Here is a 21,200-nt window from a genome sequence, read left to right on the forward strand (position 1 = left end):
CGGTGGATAGAACGTTAGTGGTTCCTGTTGTGGGAATTAGTGGTGGGTCAGTGGTTGACGGGCCAATAGCAGCATCAGCTGTGCAACCACTGAGTGACACGGTCACAGGAACTCTGACCCTGCACCTGCTGAAGCTGGACATTGATGTTTAATGCACCTGACCGTGGACATTTGAAATACTCTTTAACTTTCCCTTGCCGAGTGTGCATGTGTAGATTCTGTGTCGTTTACAGGACTCAACTCGTCAAGAGTTTTAGGTCTCTGGATCTCAGAAAGCTAAACCAGTAACTTTCTCTTAAAAAAACTCATTTTTTTGGAATGCTGATCTGCAGCATTTGATTATATGGATGAAATTGGATCATATGATCCCTTCTCTTAAAGCAACATGTGATATTCTGAGTCACCGAATTTTTAAAAAGTGGTAAATTTTGTTTTGAAAACATATTTGAAAGCCTCATGGCGCGAGTGGCAGTTACTGAGATTAGAGAACAGGAACGTGAGGCTGAGTTGCAGCAGAGCGCGTGACGAGTGCGTGACGGAGACCTCGGTTTTTACTGATACGGTTGCTTTTATTTGCTGTTTGCTTTCGTCCCCTCCCTTTGGGACACTGTGTTCTAAACGCTTTCTCTCCTCCCCCTTCTCTTTCTCCGCTCCATCATCTCTAGCACTGAGGATGAAAATCAAAGAGGTGAAGAAGGAGAATGGGGACAAGAAGATCGTCCCCAGGAAGAAGAAGCCTCTGAAGCTGGGACCCATCAAGAAGAAGGAGCTGAAAAGGCTGGTCCTGTACCTGAAGAACGGGGCCGACTGCCCGTGCCACCAGCTGGACAACCTCAGCCCCTACTTCCTCATCATGGGTCGCAAGGTGAAGAGCCAGTACCTGCTGACCGCCATCCACAAGTGGGACAAGAAGAACAGGGAGTTCAAAAGCTTCATGAAGAAAATGAAAAACCATGAATGCCCCACTTTTCAGTCTGTCTTTAAGTGATGGTCCCTGGGGCGGGTTGGGAGGGCGCGGTGGTGGGGTGGGGTGAGGGGTGGGGGAGAGTGATGACGCTGGACCCCAGCGGGTCACACACACATACACACACGTGCATACATGCACACACATACACGTGCACACACACGCCTGCTCCTGGTGGCAGTGGACATTGCAGTCCGGGTGGCTTTGTTCTCGTAACATTCTCACTCCCCCCCAGGGGCACATGCAGGCCTCAGGGTATCCAGGTCTGGGTGAGGCAAAGACCATTTAGATTAGGAAGGCTTTTAAGATCTGCAGTGTGGGCAGCAGTCACTGTGGGGATGTGTCACTGAGACAACAGTGCTTGCCAGTGCGCACGCGCGCGCGCGCACACACACACACACACGATTGGGCCAAAAATGAGAGACAGTAGCAAAAACTGAGGTTTGCAATTGGTGGGTATAAATCTGTCAGCTGATCTATGCCTGTGCAACTGGAACATTCTAACTGTCAGGAAGTTGCATTGCTCTCAGCTCTAGAGCAGTTTCTGTCCCCTTTAGACCGAAACAGACCACACTTAGGCTTTAAGATCAGTTTCCCAAAGTGGCAGGTGCAGGAGGAAGAGCGGCCGCGCTAAGCCTCACGGTGCCCCCCACAGGGCTGGAAGAGGGGTCACCGTGCCCTGCCCTGGGCCTTTCTACCTGGTTGTCTGTGGATATGAATCGGCCAGTCTCATGCCACAGAAGTGGTGGGGCCGGTCAGTCAGCCAGGGCACGCTTGTGCCCCTAGACATGGGGAGGGGTGGCGTGCGCCTGCCTTTAGGTGAGGCAAAGGAAAATACAGTGGAATAAGCAAGACGATTTTTCAGACTGAAACGGCAATGGTTAAGTGTTTTTTTTTTTTAAAAAAAAACATAGTTGAAGGAAAAAAAAAATAGCCACTTTAGGTCCAGGAAATTGCTAGTCAGGGTGAATTGTGAAATTGGGTGACAAGATTACCATCCTCATTTCATCTGTTCATTCGTTTCACATTTTTTAAAAGAACATCAACAACGAAAACCAAACCACTTTTCAAGGACTCCTTTGTAAGAAAACATCGATATGGAGTAATTTGATAGGTTAGTGCTCAGACAAGGCCTCCTGGTCTATCACAGGCTGCTTTCTAGAAGCAGTGGGGTGAGGGGAGGGATCCACCTGCCACCATAGCCAAGGGGTCCTCCTGCCCTGGGAGTCCTCGGTTGCCATGGAAACCACACAACACTAACAAAACTCACCATGCCTCCCTGAGAAGAAATAGGCTCCTTTAACCTTGATTTCCTGACCATCGAAGAAATTTGGAACAGCCTTCCTGCCTGTCCCCAGCACTTTGTACCTAAATTTTTTTCTTTTTATTTCTGCAGAGGGGAATGTTGTTGCCATCTAAGGAGAGGGTTTCAGAAGCAAAATGATCTCTGCAGTTTTTCCCAAGTGCCCTGAGATACTTCTCAAAGCCCTTGTGTTTGATAAGGGTTGTACATAAAGCAGTTCACTTACATAACTTTGCTTTTCTCGTCCAATGTATAGGACGTAGTTCTTAAAAATTAATGTTGATTTCTTCCTCCAAAGCCTGAGTCTTAATTCTCCGTAGCACCTCTGGGACAGCAGTGATTGTCTAGAAGAGTGTTTATGCCCAACCCAGGCTCTGCAGTGGGGCTGGCCGTGTCCCCTGCCCTGGCCCTAGCTGGACACAGAAACAGAAGATTCTATTAACTTTTGAAAACTCCAGTCTTGAAAAACCAGCATCTAGAGCAGAGTAATCACCGAAGAGTTATCCTGATAGAATCAACCTTTGGCAATTAGTAGTCCCAACATTTTAACGCTGTTTTTTTTAATTGGTGGCGGGCGGTTTCTCTCTGACCTTTAATCATAAAGTGTTGGGGATCTTGAATAATTTGCCTGTAATTTTGGATGATTAAGAAATGTGTACATATATTAGTTAATTAGAAACATTCTACTTTCCTGTTGTCAGACTGAATTTCAGAGTAACTTCATGAGAGTGTGGGTCTGGGTCTGGGTTGATTAACTCACTCGTTGAGCGCCCACACGGATCTGCTCATTTTGACAGCGCCTCATGGAACAGGGCCTTCTCTCCAAGGCAGGGGCCTCGGCAGAGGGGTTTGTCTGGGACATTAGGAGTAGCTCAGAGTATGGAAGAGGAGGTGGCCGTGCAGTGTAACCCCTCTACCCCGGATTCTCAGGGAGGAGGCAGCCCTTCCAGTGAGAGCTGCAGATGATGGGGATTGAGCGGCAGCTGTCAGTTCTGGCGCACACTCTTAAGTCCCTGGGCGTTGAGCTGCACCATCTGCTTTGATGAAGATGTTAGATGCGCTGTCAGGCCCCAGAGGGAGGCTGCCCTGGGCCCAGAGCTGCGTTAACCCAGCTTCTGTTTTTCTCCACTAAAGGCTCTGTCAGCACTCATGTGCATACTCATTCCATCGGTCATTGGTTTGCAGAAGACGAGGCCTGTATGTGATTTGATAATTATTGCTGGTCCAAAGGTCAGATCTGTAAAGCTTTGAAATAATCACTCTGGATAGAGACCTGTGAGTCCACTGGCAGAACTCAGCTCAGTCTTTGAGGAACATTCGTAGTTAGAAGACAGAATGGTAAGGGAGAATTCCAAGAACATTTTATTTTTAAAATAGCCTGCGTAACCCTTGGCTCTTGCTGCCCATGGGTTAACACCAAGTTCTTCTGAAGGCAGAATCCAGTTAGAGCTCTAATTTTAACATGTATCTGAAAAGTACAGCAGTCCCACTTCCCCATTTTTCTCATCAGACTCCAAATAACCAGTTGCTCTGTTGCAACTACTTAGATGTACGAGGCTCAGGTGATGCTTCAGGAGAGAACCTTAGGTGACTTCCCTGGGGTTACGCACTGGCCCGTGGGCACCTGCCACCAGCAGTTATATAGGACCCAGACGAAATTCCTGTCTTCCCTAGTTCCTTCGTGCAGTACATCTTTTTTCAAGTCTAAATCTTTTACAAAAGCTTGGAATACTGTGAAAATGTTTTACATTCCATTTCATTTGTGTGTGTGTGTGTTTTTTTTTTAATGCATTTTACCAGATGTTTTGATGTTATCGCTCACGTTAACAGCAATTCCCGGACGTGTTCATTTTATCTCCATGTTTTTCCCGCCATGTAGCAATACTCACTTGACTAAAATCACTCAATTAATCAATGGTGATGTGAGCTGTGACTTTTTTCCTCCTCCAGTCGTCCATCCTCTCCCCCCTCCCTGCTTACGCCATGTCCTCGGGTCCGTGTTCCACAGCATTCAGTGGTAACTGGTGCGGGTGGGCTGGAGAAGCTGGGAGGCAACCCTCTCGTTTCCCATCTGCTCCTGGGAATAACTTGCAGAAGTGCTGCTCCTGGCTGTGTGTGTTTCAGATCAGAGGGAAGGTCAAATACTTGCTCTGGAGGCATGTGGCTTTCAGCCCTGCCCAAGTTTCTTTTCCATGTTTGTTTTTCTCCTCTGGCCTTTTCAGAATTTGAAAACTTGCTTGTATCTGGAATCTTAGACCCGTAAGAGGCTTTAGAGAAGACCCCGTCTAAACCTTCTCTCCCTTTTTTTATTTTTTAACAGTCTCTGAGGCCCAAGCTCACAGCAACCTCAGACTTCTGGGCTGAAGCAATATTTCTGCCTTGGCCTCTGGAGTAGCTGAGACTACAGGTGCCTTCCATGATACCTGACTAGTTTTTCTATTTTTAGGAGACACAGACTCTTGATCTTGCTCAGGCTGGTCTCGAACTCCTGAGCTCAAGGGATCATCCTGCCTCAGCCTCCCAGAGTGCTGGGGTCACAGGCCTGAGCCACTGCACCCAGCCCACTACCCCTTTAATTGTAGATGTAACATGGCCAGGATTTCCCAAATAGCTTGGTACTCCTGGGGCACTAGTTTTACTGGAATTAGAACCCAGGTCTCCTGAATCCAAGCTGTAGAACCATAACCATGTCTGGTTCCCTCTTGAGCTTCCCTTTGGCCCCCAGAGTGCTGCAGTCTGCAGCAGTGTGCTGAGCCCAGCTGTGCCATGTTGGGTTATGTGCTTCTTGCCTGAGAGGTTCGAACATGGCATGCATGATTCTGTAAGTGGTTATTGTGGTAAGTCCTGATCAGAAAGACTTCTCCAAACCTGAGATAACTGGCACTTGCACCCAGAAATAATGCGATTATTGCCCAAGCTACAGCCAAGCGCAGAGGCACCTTTTATTGGTTCTTTTGTTTTTTTTAGGTATAGCATGAGGACTTGCAAAAATTCTATGAAAGCTTTGTTCCAGCATAGAACGATTTTCACACAACTAACACCCGAACGGCCGGTGAAATAGGGACAGACTAGCCCAGCCAAGGAGAAGATTGTGTTCCCTCTTAGTCCCCCTGTGGTTAGTAAGAAACACTTCTTTTCGACTGGGTGCAGATGTCACTGTCACCCTCACTGAAGTCCCCACCATGATGATCCGTTACTTCCCACTGCAGTTATTCTTTCTTTAAAATGAAGCAGCAAAAGGATGATAAAGTGTGTGCGAAGGCGTCTCCACCCCAGCTGAGAGGGTTGCCCTGGAGTTTGGGGAGCCCCAGGGTCAGGGCAGCCCGAGGCTTGTGCCCCTGAGATGTTCACCCGCAGGCTCACCCCACCACAGGGCAATGCCCGAGCCTCTTCTGTGAATGGCACCAGCGCTCCCTCCCAGGGCTGGTAAATGGAGGGACACGTTCCGTAGATCTTACCTCTAAGGCACCTCAGGTCCAGGAATGCAGAGATTCAGATTTGCTTTTGTTCCCAAGAAGGGACATCTATATCGATCACCTAACAGCAATCAATGGAAGAGGCAGACACAGCCAGTGCGAAGGCTCACGCCTGCAATCCTAGCACTCTAAGTGGCCAAGGTGGTCGCTTGAGTTCAAGAGTTCAAGACGAGCCTGAACAAGAGGGAGACCCTGTCTCTACTAAACATAGAAAATTACCTGGGCATTGTGCTGGGCACCTGTAGTCCCACCTACTCAGGAGGCTGAGGCAGGAGGATCACCTGAGCCCAGGAGTTTGAGGCTGCTGTGAGCTATGACAGCACAGTACTCTACCAAGGGTGACAGAGTGAGATTCTGTCTCCAAAACGAAAAAAAATTAGCACTTGTGTCACTTAAGGAAGCTGATGTGCACTTCTCAACTCCACCCCCCGAAATTCTGACCAGGAAGGGTTGGGGGGCGGGGGGTGGGGATGTGGGGGGGCTCAACTCCAGACTCTGCACCAGGCTTCTCAGATGCCAGCAGCCCATGGGGATCTGACTTCTCAGAACCCTCTTCTGGGATGTGTGAGTGGAGAGTGCAGGCAGGGCAGGTTTTTTTGGTATCTTTCTTTGCCTTCCCCACACTTCCCACCACTGAAGTTCTGTGAGTTATTCTTAAACCCATTAACAAAGACCAGTTACCTTCTGGAGGGAAGGAGCCCTCTGTTCTTCACAGCTGGGTACATCTGGCTCTCCAAGGGCACTTCTCATATTTTAATAAGCATATGAGTTACCTGGAACCAGTTTTAACATGCAGATTCTGATGGCAGGTATAAGAGTTGGGGCTGGGGGGCTGCATTTCATAGATGAGGTGAGGCAGGGCACAGTTGGAGTAGGGAAGCTCCTAGGGGGGTCGGACCTGCGGCCACATGTGGGTTATTGGAGGCCTGTTCTGCTTGTCTGTGTTGCTGGATATTGTGAAAGTTATTCGGGGCCCTTTTAATTACTCACTGGCTTCTGTTAGTGTTTTTTTACCTTGTGGCCCAAGACAACTTTTTCTTCCAGCAAAAAGAAAAAAAGTTTGGCCACCCCTGTGGGTGCACGTGAACAGGTCTGCGGGTCCCACCAGCGTCCCAGCCCCTGCTGTAACAATACTATCTTTGGGATTTCCAAAGAGACCTCATCTCCTAGGGATTCAAAATATTAACCACGGTCTGGATGAAAACCAGAGAGCTGTGGTTATAAACGCAAAACTGGGAACTAATCTGAACCCAGTCTCTTTTCCTTCTCGTTCCCTCAGACTCTGCTTACTATGGAAACTCACAGATTTCTGCCTTGCAGCCCCTCAGCAGCCTCTCAGCTTTCCAGGCTGTGCCCTTGACTATTCAGCCCCTGGCCCCACAGGAGTGGGCGCAGTTAACCAGACTGGTGCTATTTACCTGGACAGCTGAAGGGATGCAGGAATTTGACAACAGAATTGGGACCCTTCATGTTCCATTTGTTCACATCTGGGCAGTTTCAAGGCCAGGTTCTGGGAGGAGCCAGGAAAGAGAAGGGAAACTGAAGCCTTTGGCGGGGAAATCCCACGTCTGATGATGGGAAGATAGCCCCGCGGAGCCGGCTGATTTATGGGGGGAGCAGGTGACAGGGAGCTCGTCAGTAGTGCTGGCTGCTTTTTTGTGGGTTTGTAGAAGCTGGGTCCCAAAGCAGGTTCCAAATAGGAGCCCCAAGCGCCTGTGTCTTCCTGCGTCTATGCACTATTTAGATAAGAAGGGGCTGTACTTGATCACAGGAGAGCTGTTTGTTTAAATACAGGGAGGGGAAGCTGCGTGTGTGTGTGTGTGTGTGTGTGTGTGTGTGTGTGTGTGTGTAAGGAGAGAAGGAGGATGTGGGAGGAAGGAGAAGAGAGCCAGCAATTTTCCACAGCTGAAACCCACCACGTGGTTGTAATTAGGCTGACCTTCCCATCACCTGAGCCCCAGGATGCCGTGACGGCTCTGGAAGCCTGTCCTCGGCATCTCAGCTACGTGCTGCTGTGGGCAGTTGTGAGGTTCCAGGAGATGTTCTTACTGCCCCTTGTCCAGTGGCTGGCCAGCTGCCTCTCTGAATTCCCTGGGAGTCAGGACTGAAATGCAGAACCAGGATGAACTGCCTCCCGAGAAAGAGCCTCAGGGAGAGAACAGGAGACGGCTGACGTGCTGTGCACTGGCCCAGAGGCCCCCACTCGCCTGGCTCTTCACACCTGGGAGTGGGTTGGGTGGCGGTTTACAGGCCTCTGTTTCCATGTTTGCCGCCTGCTTCTCTGAAGGCTTATGCAGATTTGAGTAGTTTTGCCCCTTTGATCTGAAGGAATAAAGGATCACAGGCCAATACCCCAGTGCTTACTCCACAATGTGTCCCAGGGACAACCTGGGGTTGGGGAGGGGCTCCATAGAGTTCACTGGATCTCCTGAGGCCAGTGCCCACCCGCCAGGCCGCAGCTGGGGCCACTTGAGGCAGCTTCATCTGCTCGTCAGGGCAGGTCACTTGGGGCTGGGCACAGCAACACCGGCCTTGGGCAGGGCACATCAGGTACAGGGGAGGTCACAGCAGGAGGGGAGGAGGAGACAGCCAGCAGTTGCTAGAGAAAAAATAAGCACCACCTGTAAATTGCAATTCCTGTCAGCAAGGAGCCTTGCTGGCCCTGCCTCCTGCCCGCCACTGCCACCTGTAAACTCTGTGCCCTTGTCATTCTCTTGAGCTTCTCCTTTGTCTCCCTGGGCTTTGTCCCTGCCGTGCTGGAAGTGACAGCTATTAGGATGTCACAGGCTGGGGCTGGAGGACAAGGCAACCCCACAGTGCAGACTGCACTGGAAGAGGTTAGATGTCCCCCAGGTCCCAGACGCTTCCTACTTCTGCTCAGCCAGTGGGAGGAAAGAATTCACCTTTCAAACCCTCAGAACTGTCCTGATGAATAAAAAGGACAGCGGGTGTGTCCCGGTCAGTTTGGCTTTGGGTAAAATATTTCTTTCTAGACGCTGGTCATTGTGACCCCGCCTCTACCCTGAGCTGGAGGTCACAGCTCATGGCTGGGGGACCACTCACTCTCTCCTGCCTCCTGCAAAACATTTCCCGGCGATTCTGACGCAGAACCTACGGCGGGTCTGGGGAGAGTCTTCCCCGCTTTTCTGAGTCACTGTTTCCTCTGGGCCTGATGGATGAAAACGAGTTTGTTCGGGAGAAGTGGTTTCCACTGCAGGGGAAAGAGATCTGACTTCTCTGTCAAGTCTAATAAATGTCATGTGTTTCAAAATCCATGTGTTTCACGCGCACACACGCAGAGTCACACATGTGCCCAGGGAGAGGGTCACAGCTCCACCCGGGACAACGATGCCTTTTTTCCAAGACGCAAGCTGCCCCTGCCCTCAATTTGCTGCTCTTGTTTTTTATAATCACTGTTTTGTGTTCCAGTGATTGTAAGTGGCGTTCGGAATGTTTGTTCTCATGTAATTGCTTGTTTCCTACTGAAATTTCCACGTCAGACCCTTTCATTATTCTCATCGCTGCTTGCCTCCCATTCTGCCCGGCCCGTGGGTGTCCTTGGCATCGATCAGTCTAGCGAGTGTGGCTGTCACCGCACGTGCACACGTGGTAATGCAGAGTGGCTTGGTCCTGACCTGGGTGGGAGCGGTGGGGGACCTGTCCCAGCTGCTCAGGGTGAGAGAGACTTGACAAGGCCCGGCCTGCCTTGTGTTTGGGGCTCAAATTTGGAGTGTGCTGTGCACCCCTGCCCCCAAGTATTGCAGAGGAAACGTGACCTGGTGTTTCTGATTCATGTGCACTTAACGCATTAAATTGTTGATTTACAAAGGGTGGGTGATGTCCAAACAAACCTCTGGGGCCTCCATTCCAAGGCAGCCTTTTTATTTCTTGGTGGCTTTTTGTGGGGAGGGTAGGTGGGAAGAACAAATCAGAGATTTCCTCTTTGAACTGGGAACTTACATTCCCTCGGGAGTGAAACTTGGACCCAGCAGGCAGGAATAGGAACTCAGACCTTGGGGGTTGAGGGGTCCTCTACTGGATGAGTCATGTGCTTCCAGACCTAATCAGAACCACCTGGCCTTCCTCAAGGCTTGGTCACTGTCCAGGCCACATGGGCATTTGAACTTGACCTGTGCTGGAAGTGAGCCAGGACACATAAGAGGAAGCCAGCAACCATGGCAGGAATGAAGGCTCACTGCAGACAGCGCCTGGCTCTTCTCTCCTTCCCCTGAAATGCCAGAAACGACCTCCCACCCACAGCAAGTTGCTCCTTCACAAAAGCCAGCCCTTCCAGCAGACCTGGGACCAGGCATAGGACGTCCTGTGCTGCATTCAGCTGCTTTTCTCAGGCTTTTCTTCATTTCTCATGTCTCTTAGGAGAGGAATGTTTAGAAAAAGCTCATTTATCCTTGAACGGGTGCGGAAAGAGCTCCCCTCTCTGTAGGGCGTCTGCGTACCTGTGGGTGTGAGTGTCTCGGAGTCTACTCGTATACTGGGGCCCGTCTGTGGCCATCCCACCCTGAACGCACCCAATCTCAGATAATGTGGCCCCATTTCCGGGCCTCTGGCTTTCACCTCCCTCTTCACAGAGCCCCCACTATGCCTGGTGCACAATGGGATGTTGTATCCTCTGGTACCAGGTCCGTCTTGTATTGGTCCCTCTCCTACTTGAACGTCTTTTAATCACTTCCACCTGTGCGTGGGCACCCTGAGGACAGGAACTGTGTGGCTTGCTACCGTGTTTCCCTGAAAATAAGACACTGTCTTACATTTATTTTTTCTCAAGAAGACCCACTAGGCCTTATTTTCAGGGGATTTTTTTTTTTGCAGTTTTTGGCCAGGGCTGGGTTTGAACCTGCCACCTCTGGCATATGGGGCCCGTGCTCTACTCCTTTGAGCCACAGGTGCCGCCTGGGATATCTTATTTTTATTAAGTATCATACAGTAATCTGCATTTATTCAAATACAGTTAAGTCACCTTCTTCTGGAACCTGACAGGTGGAGCCGACCTTGTTGGTGGGGCTGGCGCTAGTGATGCGTGAACTCCTTTCCCCTAGCTGTTCACATGTTCGCAATAGGATGCCTGCGACCGTGGTTACCACACGTGTACCAGGGCAAGTGCGAACGGCTCAGAGAAAGAAGCTGTGGCAGATAAAAGGTATTCCAGTCTTCCTTACCACTCCACGCCGAAATGCATGGCGTGGCTATGCATCAGTAAGTCTTATTATTGGGGTAGGGCTTATATTTAACAAATGCATAGAAATCTTTCTAGGGCTTATTTTTTTGGGAAACACGGTAGTTCTGTGCTGCCTGCCCACCGTCTTTGTCTCACACACGCTGTACACTCAGGTGACTTGGATTGGGTGTTTAGGAAAGAGGAAGAAATGTGAGCGGAAGCAACGGGACTTCTGAGCATTGTGGTCATGGCCTACGTGTGAGCTCCTGGGAGGAGGGTGCAGGGTTTGGGCAGGGTCCCTCAGCTTTGCTGTGCCCGTGGGGGCCCCTTCCCTACCTCCTATTGGTACTGTGGGGTTGAAGCCGTCTTCCAATAAACTAGCTTTGCTTTCCCGCTATCAAAGGAAGCTGGTGTGGTCACTGCGCTCATCCCAGGAGATCTGAATGGTTTAAAGGTTGTTCTGGCTTCACAGGTGGCGGCCATCAGCTGCTGACATTCCAGTGAAATTAAAGAAAAGCTGGTTTTCCAGTATTTCTTTGGCAGAGAACCCAGTGGCTGACACTGAATCAGAATTAGGGCTCATGAAACAAAGCCAGGACTCTGAAGGCCAAGCACTTTCTTGTAAGATGCTCCCAGCCACTTATCTTTCAGAATGGCTGGTGTCTGCATTTGGCTCACTCCCCTTGGGACCATTTATTGATTTTTTTTAGAATGATCCCTTCTGGTGCCAGGAGTCAAAATCTCAGCTGGCCGGCAAGCCCAGGACATTTTCTTCTACATAAGTGGTTCATTTGGATCCTTTGTGTGAATTCTGCAAGATTCCTCGCTGTAAGACTTAAAAAAAAAAAAAAAGTTCCTGGAGGGCAGGAAAAGAAATTTACCAGCATCAAAACAAATCCTCCAACTAGACAACGACGAACAAGAAAAAAGCCGAAATACTAAACCCTCTGTCTAGCTTGCATGGGTCTGCACAGAAAGGGTTTCTGATAGCCTCATGTACACACTCTGGAAGGGAGGGTAGGGAAGACTGGGGTTTGCTCCTGGCCTGCCGTGTGTGCGGGGCCTGGCCTGAGAGGTGGTGCTGCTGGGGGCACTCACACTGCAGCTGTCAGGACTGGGGGTTACTTATCTTGTTCTTTCTCTCACTTAATAGCACCTTGAGAGAGCCATAGTATTGCAATTGGCTTAAAAATAACCATTCTTCAAGGGCAAGGAAAGAAAAATGAATAAATCGCATTACATCGGAACTAAAAATGTCTATGCGCCAAAGGACGTAATCAACAGAATGAAAATTCATCCCGCAGAATGGGAGAAGATATTTGCAAATTGTATGTTGACAAGGGGTTAATATTCAGAATATATGACGATTAACTGCAACTCAATAACAACCCCCAAAACCCAATTGATAAATGGGCAAAGGACTTGAATAAACATTTCTCTGCAGAAGATATGCAGATGGCCAATAAGCACATAAGAAAATGCTCGACATCACTGATCATTAGGAAAATGCAAGTGAGCTGCCCCTTCACACCTATTAGGATGGCTGCTATCAAGAACGCAGAAAACAACAGGTGTCTGCAAGGTGTGGAGAGATCGGAAGAGGCCGTGTACGGTTGGCGGGAATGTGTGGTGGTATAGCCTCTGTGGCTTTTGAAAAAATGAAGTGTAGAATTACCGTACGACCTAGCAATTCCCCTTCTAGGTAGAATCCCAGAATAATTAAAATCAGGGATTGGAAGAGATATTTGTGCCTTACTCACAAGGGCCAAAAAGTAGATTAGTGGCAAACCAAACTGTGACATCTATGTCCTATATTATTCAGCTTTAAAAAGAAGGGGACTTCTGCTGCATGTCACAAGTCTGAGCTTTGATGACATTTTGCTTCGTGTAATAAGCCAGTCACAAAAACACAAATACTGGATGGCTCCCGGTATATCACCGATGAGATACCCACAGTCCTTAAATTTGCAGACAGAATATAAGGCGGTGGTTCCCAGGGGCTCAGGGCAGGAGAAGTGGGAACATAGCTGAGTGGGTGCAGAGTTTCAGTTCTGCAGGATGGAGAAAGCTCTGTGCAGTGACGGCTGAACACCGATGGGAATGGGCTCAGTGCTGCTGAGCTGTGCACTCCAAGGGGATAAGATGGCACGTTTTATGTCATGTGTATTTTACCACAATGAAAAAAATTTTTTTTTCTTTTTTGAGACAGAGCCTCAAGCTATCCCCCTGGGTAGAGTGTGGTAGCATCATAGCTCACAGCAACCTTCAACTCTTGGGCTCAAGTGAGTCTCCTGCCTCCGCCTCCCAAGTAGCTGGGACCACAGGCGCCCGCCACAATGCATGGCTATTTTTGGTTACAGTCATCATTGTTGTTTTGGTGGGCCCAGGCTGGATTCGAATCCACTACCTTAGGTGTATGTGGCTGGCACCTTAGCCACTTGAGCCACAGGTGCTGAGTTGAAAAATTTTTGTATTAAATACAAAATTTAAAAAATATTGTCCCATCTCTCATTTCTGAGACAAAAAATGTTTTCCAAAGTCTAGGAACATGTGAGTTAGAAGCTACTTGTGAAGCAGATGTGTATTTCTGAATTATGCAGTTCAATAACCTCTTCCTTTTTTTAGACAAAGACTCACTCTGTCACCCTGGGTAGAGTGTCATGGCGTCATAACTCACAGCAACCTCCAACTGCTGAGCTCAAAAGATACTCTTGCCTCAGCCTCCTGAGTAGCTGGGACTGCAGGCGCCTGCCACAACTCCCCGCCAGCTTTTCTGCTTTTAGTAGTGATGGGTCTTGCTCTGCTCAGGCTGGTCTGGAACTCCTGAATTCAAGTGATCCTCCTGCCTTGGCCTTCCAGAGTGCTGGGATTACAGGTGTGAGCCACAACACCCGGCTTCAGTAACCTCTGAATAGAAAAAACAAACAACAACAAAAAAAACCTTTGGGGAGTGTTTTCTACCACACTGACGATTATAAGAGGAGAAGAGCCTCCCCAGAGTCAGACCTCTGATTTTCCAACTGTGGCAAACAAGCTATACACACGTGCGTGCGTGTGTGTGCACGCGCGTGCACACACACGCACGCACACTCACACACACACACACACAGAGTTTTCAGCCAACTCAGCAGACCTCCAGGAGCTGAGCCCTTCCTCATCTCCCTGGGCCTCCCAGAACCTTGGCTGCCGAGAGGGAAGAGGCCAGGAGAGCTTGGCTGCTGGGAAGTTTGCAGCTTCCCTGGTTAGCCCTGTTCCTGGCCAGGGGCAGAAGTAGGAACTTGGGCCAAGGGTCCTTTGTGGAGGGGAAACCGATCTAAGAAACATTTTCTGTGTGTCAGCAAGGCTTTCACAAACTGTTACCACTAACACTGCTTTATCCTTTTCACTCTTCTCCCTCCCTTTAAACATGCCCTTACTCTCCTGTTTTCCTGCTCTCTGTCTTTCCTCTTTCCCACTCTTCTTTTCTGAAATCCCCTTCTTTCCTCTCTCTCTCCCAGCCCCTGTCACACCCATTCTGCACCTTCCTATCTGATTTCTTGTTCCCAAGGGGGCCACAGTGGGGACCGGGCTGGGGACCCTCTTGCAGACTGGGCTACAGGCAGGCTGCAACCAGGAGGTGGGTCCCTGCCGTCCGTCACCCTCATGGAGGCAAAGTCAGGTGGGTGGCGTCCCCTCTCCACACATTTCACAGTGGCCTGCCCACACCACCTTTGACTTGGGGGAGCCATGTCTGATTTATGGTGGGGACATCACAGCTGAATGGCAGGAAGAGCTGCCTCCCTGAGAGGCAGCTAGGACACGGGTTTGGGTCCCTTAGGTAGGAAATGTGGTTTGCTGTGCCTACCTGCTGCCATCAGTCCTGGCGTGTCTTCAGATGCCGGAACAAAAACAACCACGACTGTTTTCCAGCAGCCAGCGCATTCCTTCCACAGCTCATCAGCCTGTCATGGGGCTGTGTGCCGGCCACATACACTGGGGGCTTGGACAAAAGCGACTTTCTTTCACGCTGCACCAACCCATCTCCCATCTGTTGTGCCAGCGTCCCCATCTCAGGACAACTGGCACTGGGTGCTGACACCCCACTAGCGACCAGAGAGGCCCATGAGAGATGAGAGGAAATAACCTGCTTGACTGAGACAGGGGACAGCTGGTGTCCAGGTTTCCTGAAGAGCCTGTCAGAGTGTCCACTCAGCAACCAACTGTTTCCCCCACCCAGTGCTAATGATGGGACTTCCTTGGCTGGAGTCCAGCGGGTGGGCCTTCCTGGCACCCGCCGTAGGAAGAACAGCAACTTGTCCCTCCCGGCCTTCTGCATCCAGGCTGGGGGTCAGGGTGGAGAATACTCAGTCGTCTGAACCTGGTTGGAGTGTACAGAGCAAGGGGGAGGGTGGCATGCGATGGGGCCAGAAAGTGGGAAAGTCCCTTTAAGCCAGCGGCTCTCAACCTGTGGGTTGGGCCCAGTGAAAACACATCCTGCATATCAGATATTTACATTATGATTCATAACAGTAGCAAAATTACCGTTATGAAGTAGCAACAAAAATACTTTTATGGTTGGGGGTCTCCACAACATGAGGAACTGTACTGAAGGGTCGTGGCATTAGGAAGGTTGAGAACCACTGCTCTAAGCCGTATTGGTAACTTGTAAACTCAGCATTACGTCAGTGGGAAGCCTTTGGCTGCACCACTAAAATTTGCGTGTGAAAAGCTACATCTGGGTGAAGTGCAGGATGAATAGGGTGGAAATAACATAAAAGTCGGAAAACAAATTAAGCCCCTGTTTTAATGGTCCAGGAGGAAAAGACTATATTTTTGAACAGAGTGGTAATAGGGGGCGTGAGAGTGAGGACGTGGAGAAAATTAAGAATTTCAGGATTTGTTTGTTTGCTCTCACCTTTCTACTTACAGTAACCTCCGGAGGTGGACATATTATTATCCCCACTTTATAAATGGAGAAATTTGGGCACAACAAAAGTCAGCCTCTTCCTCAGGTTCACACTGCTGGTACGTGGCCTCGAGGGTTCAAGCTGACAACACAGAGATTCAAACCAAAGCATTTCCAGGGTCTCGTTCTTAAATAGGGCATTCTAAAGCGTGTTAGATGGTAGATGGTATTAGTTGTCAAACAGCCCGAGGTATAACAACATGCCTCAAAATTTAGTGGCTTAAACCAAAACTATTGGCACGGCTCAGCTGTCCAGGCATGGCTCAGCAATCAAGGCACAGCTTAGTGGTCCAGGCAGGGCTCAGCTGTCCAGGTATGGCTTAGCTGTCCAGGCAGGGCTTAGCGGTCCAGGCACAGCTCAGCTGTCCAGGCACAGCTCAGTTGTGTGCCTCTTATCGGGGCTTCCCATAGCCTGTAAGTTGCCATCTAAGGCTATGCTGTCATCTGGAGAAGATTCCACTTCTTCTTGTGTTTAGTTTCAAGATACTAATTAAGGGAGTACAAGTATTTTTATTGCATGGACACTTTGAATAATGCTTAAGTCAGGGCTTCTGCTGTGCCCAGCCCAGGGCGGTGCTCATTGTGCCTGGTAGGTAATTTCTTACTGCACGGCCCCACCCCTCCCGCTTCCTCAGTTTCTTAAGGTCCTTTATATCACTTTGTGCGCCCGTGAACCATCATTTAGCTCCAGCATATGTAAGAACGTGTGGTGTTTGGATTCCCGTTCCTGAGATACTTCACTTAGGATAACGGTCTCCAGTTCCATCCCCGTAGCTGCAAAGGCATCATTTGTTCCTTTCTGTGGCTGTGTGGCACCCTGTGGCACACACACTCCCTTTCTGTATCCACATGTGAACTGATGGCCATTTAGGCTGATTCCACATATTTGCACTGCGATAAACATTCAAGTGCTTTGATAAAATGACTTCATTTCCTTTGAGTAGATACCCAGCAGTGCGACTTCTGGGTTGAATGGGAGGTCTACATTTATTCCTTTGAGGTTCAGATCACGGTCAATACATCCTGTTAACTTTCTTTCCACCTGATATGATGTTGTGATAACTTTAGGATTACTAAAGTTAATACTAACTAATCTAAACTAACTAATCTAAAGTTAGCAGGATAACTAATTAGCAGTTATCTAGCAGGATAACTAAAGTTAGTTAGATTACTAACTGGATAACTTCAGTCTAACATGAGGAAAAAATATTTGAGAAACTCTAATTGAGGGACATTCATAAAATGCTGACCAGCATTTTAAAGATCATGAAAAACAAGGAAAGTTTGGAAAGCTTCATTGCCCAGAGGAGACGGCAGAGAAATGCAAAGTTTAAGTGAGAAATCTAGAATGTAGTGTAGCCGCTAGACTGGATTCTGGCACATGAAAAAAGACATTAGCAGAAAAAGTGGTGAAATCTGAATAGTCTGGAGTTTGGTGTCCAGTAATGTACCAGAATTAATCTCTTAGTTGTATTAGTTGTCTAGGGCTTTGTCACAAAATATCACAAACTGGTGTCTTGAAACGATGGAAATTTGTTTTCTTGCAGATCTGGAGCTAGGAATCTGTAGCAAGATGTCCCTGAAGGCTCCTGGATAGAACCTATCCCTGCCCCATTCCACCGCTGGGGGTTCACCAGCAAACTTTCGGGTTCCTTGGCTTGTTAGTAGGTGGCAGAAATTTTTCAGCTCCATTATAATCTTATGGAACCACCCTCATATAAGTGGTCTGTCGTAGATGGAAATGTCATTATGTGGTGCATGACTGTGCCATCTTGTCACTGTGTTTAAGGCATTATTACAGGTCCTATGGGCATGAATAGATGAATAGGATTTTAAAAACTCTGCCAACAGCTGGGCGTAGTGGCTCATGCCTGATTATAGCACTCTAGGAGGCCAAGGCAGGAGGATGGCTTGAGGCTGGAAGTCTGAGGCTGCAGTGAGCTCTGATCATTCCACTGCGCTCTAACCAGACCAATGAGCCATACCTTGCCTCAAAAAAAAAAACAAAACAACAACAAAAAAGAAATATTGAAGATAACTTAAACAGTCAAACAAAGAACTCTGCTAACACATGTGGCACCAAAGAGAGGAACAGAGAACTAAAAACATTAGTGACCAAAACTGACTCAGGAATAAATAAAGACGTGAAATAGACACAAATGAAGGAAAGAAATTGAACCGATAACTTAAAACCCTCCCACAAAGGATATTCCAGGTCCAGGTGGCTTCACAGGAAAATGTCATCAAACGTTAAAGGAAGAAGTGGCACCAATCTTACATAAAATAGATGAAGTAGAGGAGGAAATGGCAGTTCCTAATTCAGGCTGGGAGGCCGCCCGGGCTCGGGCTGGTCTCACCCTGTCCTTGATACTACGTAGCTGTCATCTACTGGTCTCACGGCCTTTACCCTCCTTCACACCGGCTGATTGCTGTAGGGTACTCAGAGGCCTCTTTTCCCAAACTCTGGGTGTGCCACGGACCTTGGTACCTCGTCACTGAGCACGGAGAATCCTCTTGTGGATGAGTGTTGCCCGGGATGGGTTGAGTGTTCATTGCAGGATGTTTTCCAGGCACCACACAGTTCCATAAAGTCATCCTACCTTGGGTCCATACTCCAGGTGTCAGGAAAGAGTCACTGCCTAAAATGGGGTGACTGTCTCCAGCTAATCTCGGGGTGTGAACCTGCCATCACCAGCGTCATGGTGGCCCTCAGCCTTGCTAGGCACTGCTCCAGCCCTTCTCCCCTCTCCCTGTACTCTGTTCATTCTAATCTTGAGTGAGGACGGTGCTCTTATCCTGGTCAGTTCCTAAGTCAGGCTGGGAGGCCGCACGGACTCAGGCTGGTCTCGTGAATGAACTCAGAGTGACCCAGTGGGAGGCAGAGGCAGCTGCAGGCTGAACCAGCTCATGAGGCCATAGGGACCAGGCTTCCCAGTTTCCCTGGGCCAGTGCCCAGGTACACCTGCTATTTGTCAGAATTCTTTTTTTTTTTTTTAATTAAGTCATTTGTACATGGATCATAAATACATTTATGCTACTATGGGATTCAGTGTGTTGATTATTTGTTCAATGTGTTGATTATTTGTACAAATTGGAGTGCTTACATCCTACTAATCAACATAGCCTTCACCTCATTTACCCAATTACAGGACTAAGACATTGTGTTCTACACCCAATAGATCCAACTTGTACTTGCAATATGCTCCATAGGTGAGGTCCCTCTACTGACCCTTCCTCTATCGACCCACCCCCCAGTTTGCCAGAATTCTTAGCAATACTTCTTTTAAGTCTCAAAATTCTCTGATTGAATACATCTTATAGTTACCCTACAAGGCTCCTGAGAGGAGAAATTAGGGATTCAGCATGAAGGTTATGAGTTAAAATGTGTTTTTTCCCTAATTCGTATGTTGAACTCATAACCCCTAGCACCTCAGAATATGATCTTCTTTGGACATAGGGTCACTGTGGGGAGAACCAGTTAAGACAAGGCCATTCTGCAGCAGGCACAGGGGGCCCCTAATGCCATATGACAAGTGTCCTGTAAGAAGAACACATGTGAAGAGCCCCCCATATACATACAAGGGGACCACGGGGAGATCTGGGCAGAAATCCAGGCGATGTGTCCCTAAGCCCTGGAACACCGAAGTTTGCCAGCAAACCAGCAGAAGCCAGAGTCACAGAACAGGTTGTCCCTCCCGGTCCCGAGAAGGAACTCCCTGGTCCTCACCCTGATCTCAGACTATTGCCTCCACAGCTGGGAGACAGCACATCTGTGTTGGTCTAAGGTGCTCTGTTTGTGGTACTTGTTCCCGTAGCCCCAGGAAAGGCAACACGATGGTTATAGCCGGAGTGGTCCCAGAGCAGCCAAGTGCATTTTCATGCCAGGGAAGAAGCTGCAGCCCAGAGAGGTCAGGTGGCTGCCCCAGGCCACCCAGCCAGTTAGTGCAGAGCGGGGGCATGGAGGCCGCTCTCTGGCTCCCTGACAGCTGCTCTGCCTCACTGCGGGAGCGGCCAGCGCCCCAGGCCTGCTGCCTGCCGAGCATTCCTTTCCAGAGAGTCCTTCCAGAGCCCGAGATTTATCTCCTCTGAGTGGATGTTTTGAGTTTGGGAAGTTATGGCTGTGGCCCTGGGGGTCTGGAGGCTGAGCCAGCAAGGGCCCAGGAGCACGGGATTTAACAGTGTTTAAGGGAGAGAAGTGCAGGTACTCGAGTTGGTGAGAGGTGAGTGGACAGCAGAACTCTGCCATGTGCACGCCCGGAGTAGGCCACTTCTTATCTTTGCATGAGACACCCCCCCCCCACCGCCCCAGCTGTATTCTGCTGTGGGGCTGAAGAATGTTCTTGTTGGGTTGCTAGGATGAAAAGTCACCCAGTGCAGATTTCTACACACTTATTCAGAAAGTATTTGCCGAATGATCTGCTGAATGAATGGTTGTCAGAATTAATTTGTGAGCTCCTTGGGGGCAGGTAACACGTCATCTATCTTTGTAATGTGTGGGCCCTGCTGCAGGCCTGGGCACCTGACAAGAGCTTCTTCCTTCTCATCCTGTGTTCCTGCTCCAGTCGGGGCCCATCAAAGCCTTTTTATCATATGAAGGTCTGACATTAAGTTTGTGAACTGTATGCTTACGTTGGCAGCACTGTGTAAACAACTCGGTCAGGTTTCATAACCTTGGTGTATTGATCAGCTGTGTTTGTGTCCATGTGTGACGTTCATTATAGTTGTGTGTTTTTGTGTGCCATATGACAACAGCTCTAATGGTCATCCCCCTAATGAGCTCCCAAATTGCTCTGAAGGCTGGACTAGGCGCTGGTCTGGTGCATGGCTTTGAAGGTGACCATAGTGTATTCACCAATGACGTATGCAGCACTTTTTCTAGGACGAGCTCACGAACTGAATTGTCAGTCCCCGTGTATGAGAATACTATGCCATCTTATATACAGGTCCTGGGCATCCACAGGTGTGGGTCTTCTCAGTGTCCTGGAACTGGCCCCTCGCGATGACCCAGAGACAACTGCACTCAGGATTGAGGGTGAGTTTGGTTCTGACTGACCAACTCTGAGGCTGGTCCTCCTCAATACCTGCCCCCAAACGGGCTGCAGCCTGGGATGCAGGAATCACCACAGCCAGTGGAGTCTTGGGCACAGTGGTGGGTGCCCCCTGCTCAGACATTAAGCTGCATTTAAAGGCACTGGCTGAGCCACTTCAGAGAGCTGTGTGTGCTGAACCCAACAGGCAAGTGCAAGAGCTGGAGGACAAGGACCTCAGAGGCAGCAGGGACACTTGAGGCCACCATGTGCTGACCCTAGGATGTTCAGGTGGCAGGTCCAGCTAAA

At 49.1% G+C, this 21,200-nt stretch overlaps 1 protein-coding gene across 1 annotated transcript in view; it reads left to right on the forward strand.

The window, feature by feature from the left end:
• SFRP1 (secreted frizzled related protein 1) overlaps positions 1 to 4,182 on the forward strand; it is a 38,922-nt gene extending 34,740 nt beyond the window's left edge. Inside the window, exon 3 of the mRNA XM_003801078.2 lies at positions 666 to 4,182. Coding sequence (XP_003801126.1) covers positions 666 to 988 — 323 coding nt within the window. The 3' untranslated portion in view covers positions 989 to 4,182. The remainder of the gene's footprint in view (positions 1 to 665) is intronic.
• The last annotated feature ends 17,018 nt before the right edge of the window (positions 4,183 to 21,200 follow it).

Source organism: Otolemur garnettii, unplaced genomic scaffold (genome assembly GCF_000181295.1).
Source record: "Otolemur garnettii isolate 467f Iridium unplaced genomic scaffold, OtoGar3 scaffold00197, whole genome shotgun sequence".
NCBI classification, from domain to species: Eukaryota; Metazoa; Chordata; class Mammalia; order Primates; family Galagidae; genus Otolemur; species Otolemur garnettii.